Consider the following 6,000-nt stretch of genomic DNA (forward strand, 5'->3'; position numbering starts at 1 on the left):
GGTCTGAACAATTGTTCCATGCCATGTTATTAAAAAACTCCCTGGAGAATAGGCCTCAAGATCTGTTTTTAATGGTTCATGTCCTTTTTGATCCATAGAACCAAATTGGATACGCCCTTAACAATTGTTCCATGCCAGATCATCCAAGAACTCATTGTAGTATAGGCCTTAATGTTCTACATGCACAACAAAAGGACTGTTATCTCTTTTTAAAAATGCTTCAGGCCCTTTTTGATGCTTAGAAACAAATCAGATACGCCTTCAACATTTGTTCCATTCCAGGTCATCCAAGAATTCTCTGGAATACAGGCTTTAAGGTCTACACGCATAACTAAAGAACTTTTGTCTCTTTTCAAAAATAGTTCAGGCCCCTTTTTGATCCATAGAACTAAATAGAATGCGCCCTCAACAATTGTTCCATTCCAGGTCATCCAAGAATTCCCTGGAGTACAGGCCTTAAGGTCTACACGCATAACTAAAGGACTTTTGTCTCTTTTTTGTCATCCAAGAATTCCCTGGAGTACAGGTCTTAAGGTCTACACGCATAACAAAACGACTTATTATCTCTTACAAAACATGGTTTATGCCCTTTTTGATCCATAGAACCAAATTGGATACGCATTCAACAATTGTTCCATTCCAGGTCATCCAAGAATTCCGTGGAGTACAGGACTTAAGGTCTACACGCTGAACTAAAAGACTTATGTCTCTTACTAAAAATGGTTCAGGACCTTTTTGATCCATAGAACCAAATTGTTCCATTCCAGGTCATTCAAGGATTCCCTGAAGCACAGGCCTTAAGGTCTACACGCATAACAAAAGGACTTTTGTCTCTTTTTAAAAATTGTTTAAGCTTTTTTTGATCCATAGAACTAAATTGGATACGCCTTCAACAATTGTTCCATTCCAGGTCATCCAAGAATTCCCTGGAGTACAGGCCTTAAGGTCTAAACGCATAACAAAAGGACTTTTGTCGCTTTTTAAAAATGGTTCAGGCCCTCTTTGATCCATAGAACCGAATTGGATACGCATTCAATAACTGTTCCATTCCGAGAATTGCCTGGAGTATAAGCCTTCAGGTTTACGTGTACATTCCCTGGAGTACAGGCCTTAACGTCTACACGCTGAGCTAAGTGACTTTTGTCTCTTTCTAAAAATGGTTCAGGACGTTTTTGTTCCATAAAACCAAATTGGATACACATTCAACAATTCTCTGAATTAATTTGAATAGCGCAATCAACAGAACAACATGAAAGCTATCGATTGCAGTATTCAAATAATTTCATGAAAAAAATGTTACTTAGGTCCTTTTGAAAAGTTAAGCGAGAACTGTTCCATTCCAGGTCATCCAAAAATTCCCTGGAGTTCAGGCCTTCAGGTCTACATGCATAAGTAAAGAACTTTAGTCTCTTTTTTAAAATGGTTCAGGACCCTTTTGATCCATAGAACCAAATTGGATATGCCTTCAACAATTGTTCCAATTCAGGTTATCCAAGAACTTCCTGGGGTACAGGCCTTAAGGTCTACATGCATAACTAAAGGCCTTTTGTCTCTTTTTAAGAATGGTTCAGACCCTTTCTGATTCAAAGATCCAAATTGGGTTATCCAAGAATTCCCTAGAGTACAAGTCTTAAGGTCTACACGCATAACTAAAGGACTTTTGTCTCTTTTTAAAAATTGTTCAAGCCCTTTTTGATCCATAGAACTAATTTGGAAACGCCTTCAACAATTGTTCCATTCCAGGTCATTCAAGGATTCCCTGGAGTACAGGCCTTAAGGTCTAAACGCATAACAAAAGAACTTTTGTCGCTTTTTTAAAAATGGTTCTGGCCCTCTTTGATCCATAGATCCGAATTGGATACGCATTCAATAACTGTTCCATTCCGAGAATTGCCTGGAGTATAGGCCTTCAGGTCTACGTGTACATCCTCTACATATTCTACATTTATTGAATGGTTCAGTCAGGTCCTTTTTGATCCATAAAACCAAAATGGATACGCCTTCAACAAATGCTCCATTCCAGGTCATCCAAGGCCTGCTCAAGTCCTTCTTGATCTGTAGAACCAAATTACCTGGAGTATAGGCTTTGAAGTCTACACGCATTACCAAAATGCTGTTTTCTTTATAAAAATGATTCATACTTCTTTGATGCATAGAGATAGAATCAAATTGGATAAGCCTTCAGCAATTATTCCATTTCAGTTCATCCAATAATTCTCTATACCAGAAACTTTAACAAATTGAGCATTCTGGGGAAGCAAGTCTATAGATAAACGAATAAAAAAATGACACAAATGAGAACAAATAAACGAATATAAAAAACGTCCCCCTCGAGTGTAAGTATGGAACAAATATATAAAACAGCACTGATGCCATCGAACAACTTTTTGGCAGCATAAATGTTTCAAAATTGTATTTTGATAATAATTTTTTAACTCCTTGTCAAACAAAGCCAGTTTTTAATAAAACCAATGGGTCTGGATTATTCTTCGAATGCAAAAATGTTGCGGTCAAGAATTTATTTAGAATCGCCTATCGAGAGAGTACGATTCTCGGTCCGATTTAGGATGTTTTCGAGTGAGAAACATTCTCGACTCCATGGGCATAATGTGTCCGTTGTACTTGCCACACAAGATACATACTCATGCTATTGGCTAGCATAGGAAAGCTTTCAATTAATAACTGACGAAGTGCTAATAGAATATTTAGTGAAAAAACAAGCCAAGTTCCAGTTGGGAATAAAGAGCCATAGAAGTAGAACAATCGTTTAAGGAGAAGTTGAACCCATAACTTCGGAACCCAATGTCTAATGTAAAACATTCGTCGATTAGTGTTGAGTAAACTATCCCTTACTCGATGTTCTCTGACTCAATGTAAATCCTGGTTCCTGGGTTTTCTGATAAATTTCCTTTTCCAATTAATTCCAGAATGTAATTGGGACGTTATCCAATATTTCGAAATATTGCATCTATTTGCATAGAAGAACTCTTTTAATATATTTTTAATAAAAGTTGAAATATTTTAATAAACGTTGGACAATTTGTTAAACAAATGACGCAACAAAGCAATGCCAAAGGTTATCAATCTAGTAGGGCCAATCCGTTACCACATAAACAAACATTCAAAAGCATACCTGCTGTGCTTGCGTTATCCTCAGTAACTGTTCCTGCTGCGCTGCCGACAGCATATTGGCATGGTTCGTTAGGTTCCAGTTGTTCGTTAGGGCCTGAAAGTGCAGCAAAAAAAAACATTCGTGTTATTTACAACGATCCGCAATTCGGGGCTTGATCGAGCCCGATGGAGCCTCGCTCGAGACTATACCAACCTGCACAGCTGCCGAGATGTTTGGCATTTGAACGTTGTTTTTCTGCAGGTTCTGCTGTTGTTGTTGCTGTTGTTGCTGCTGCTGCTGTTGCTGCAGCGCCTGGTACATGTTGTTGGCCGTTTTCCGAACCTGTGGCTGCTGTTTGGCCATCGTGTTCATCATGTTGGTGGGTTGTTTGGGCGGAGGTTGTGCAGGTTGCCTGGTCCAATGAACGGTATTGTTGGACTTTGGACCGGACAGCAGTTGCGAATCGACCACCTTGCTCGGCCAGTAGTCTTCGAACTCGGTTCCCGGGGGGAAGTAGCCCTTGATGTCGGTCAAACTGATGACGGCGACCGAGTCGCTGGCGAACAGTTCGTTTCGGATTCCTTGCACCTTGCAGCAGAACTTAAGATAGGATAGATCCCAGCCGGACAGGTAGTCGGCTTTCAGCTTAAGATTATCAGTCTCTCCTTCGAAGTAAAACAGTGGTACCATTTTTTGATTATCTCTAACGGTGTAAGGAACTACGGATTCTTTGTTGATACGGATGAAGCCACATTTGTCATTCGGTGTACTGCAACCCATCAGTAGCTTTTTGTAGCATACATCCAGGAACTGGTAGAACTTGTAGGCGTCCGACAACCTGACAACCAAATCCTTGAGCGTAAACATCTCTCGTCCGAACTGGAAATCGCAATGTTTGGTGTTGATTTCGTTGAACAGCTTGCTCTCCGCCTCCGTGATGTAGTACGACCGGACACAGGTGCAACTGTAGATGTCCTGATGCAGATAGTTTAAATACTTATTGAGCAGTTTCATTTCCACCATACGCACAGCGCAATATCGTTCCGACTGTCGGAAAATGTACGGAATGTGAATCTTCCCGGGAAAGGTTTCCCAGCCAAAGTGTCCCTTTTGACTTTCCTCGTCGCATGCTTTCTTCTCCCCGTTCGCTTCATCAGTCTTTGCGGCATTTCCATTCGTTTGTGCACTTCCAATTGGAGCTATCGTAGTGGCCCCGATGGACTGTGGCACCGCCTGACCCGGTTTCCGCGTCAAATAATTCAATATGTTCGTTTGTCCTGCCGGGCCATTGCCCGTCACACCGGGCACTTGACCGGCTCCTCCAGGTCTGACAATCTGCTGTTGTTGCAGGGCAGCTTTCGCCGTCTGCTGCTTATGCACTTCCATCATTTTTGCAGCCAACTCATTGATTTCAGCTTCATCATGCCGTTCCTGTTTGACTGTTGCCACCGGAACGGACATTTTTATCTTTTACGTTTTTTCCACCTCTTATTTTCCTGTCGCTGGACAGTATTTTCACTTAATTCACTACTCTCACTTAACTACAATGCAGCAATAATTTATTATCATTCACGTGGATTCATTTCTTCTTGCGGTTTCACTAAACTTTATATTAAGAATTTCATTTTCATCACAAATATTGATCACTAAAACGATCATTCCCCGTTTGTCAAGAAATTTTCACCATTTCGGGTAACTATTTATTCCTGTTTCATTTACACTCACTGCGTGCTCCAATAGAGTATTGTCATTAGCTTATTAAGTACCTTGAGTGTAGTCTCCCGTACGGTAGGTACTATCTTATTTACGTCCACGCGTAATAATTAATAGCCCCAACAGCCTATAATTGAACACCAGCTACAACAATCATCCCCCGCACTCACGTTTACATCTATTTATCGGACGACAACGACGACGACGGTGGGCCGGAAATGCAACTTGTCGCGCGCGTCCCGAACAAAAATACCCGGACGGCAACAAAAGGCGGATAGGATTGCAAAACCGATAGGCTAGGGGTAGGTGTGGGAGTGTACGCCCGGACCCAGTGAAAAGTGCCTTCCTTTTTAGAAAAACTCGCGAAGAACGTCCAACGCACTGCGGCCTCTAGCTCTGCCCTCGTGGACTCCAATATTTTGTATGAACGACCAACACGAACACAGCAGGCCGAAACCCCCAGAGCAGCCAGCGGTTATAAGGAATAGTCTCGCACAGCGAGGCCCTCCAAATTTATGCACACACATAAACGTCGCTAGTCGCACTGTTCCGAGGCGCCCTCATTTTTCTCTTGATGGTTTTTGCTTTCGGTTTTGTCGTTCGTAGCCTGCTTTTGCTTTCTGCTGTTGCCATGCCATCAGAGAGACTTCAGCTGGTATCTCTCTCTCTCGCCCGTCTTGTGCTTGAGTCCATGTGTGTATGTGTGCACATTCACACGCGGTTCGTGCATGCACTCGGACCAATCACCGTGGTTTGTTCTGCTGAACATTGTACGGGAAAAACAGCTACGCAACCACTCGAACGCCGTCGTCGACGAACGGGACAAAGATTGACAGACAGAGAGAGAACCGCTGCTCTCGTCGTTGCCGTCGCCGCCGTCATGCCATCATCATCAGCCGAAAAACGAGATTGCGGGGCAGGCTCCTTGGTCCGGAGAGGAGACTACACCTTGATTAAGCTACATATCTCATAAATTATTCATACAATCTTTTCCTTTTTCTTATGCGTTTTTTGTCGCTATCGCGCTGTGGGATTTCTGGCTTTGGCAACAGCAATAGCAGCGGTTCACGCTTGAATTGAGTTTGAATTTTTCGTAGCCTCACTTTGGACGCCATGCCATGCCAGGCAGGTTTTTCTTGTTTCCACGCTCCGGAGGCCGGCGCCCCCAATTTAAA

General features: G+C 42.4%; 1 protein-coding gene across 1 annotated transcript in view; it reads right to left on the reverse strand.

Moving 5' to 3' along the window:
* LOC134219932 (uncharacterized) overlaps nt 1-5,295 on the reverse strand; it is a 44,663-nt gene extending 39,368 nt beyond the window's left edge. Inside the window, exons 1-2 of the mRNA XM_062698836.1 lie at nt 3,326-5,295; nt 3,134-3,226 (exon numbers count right to left, since the gene is read on the reverse strand). Of these exons, the coding sequence (XP_062554820.1) occupies nt 3,134-3,226; nt 3,326-4,573 (1,341 nt within the window). The 5' untranslated portion in view covers nt 4,574-5,295. The remainder of the gene's footprint in view (nt 1-3,133; nt 3,227-3,325) is intronic.
* Nucleotides 5,296-6,000: the final 705 nt, after the last annotated feature.

The sequence above is a fragment of the Armigeres subalbatus genome, chromosome 3 (assembly GCF_024139115.2).
Source record: "Armigeres subalbatus isolate Guangzhou_Male chromosome 3, GZ_Asu_2, whole genome shotgun sequence".
NCBI lineage: Eukaryota > Metazoa > Arthropoda > Insecta > Diptera > Culicidae > Armigeres > Armigeres subalbatus.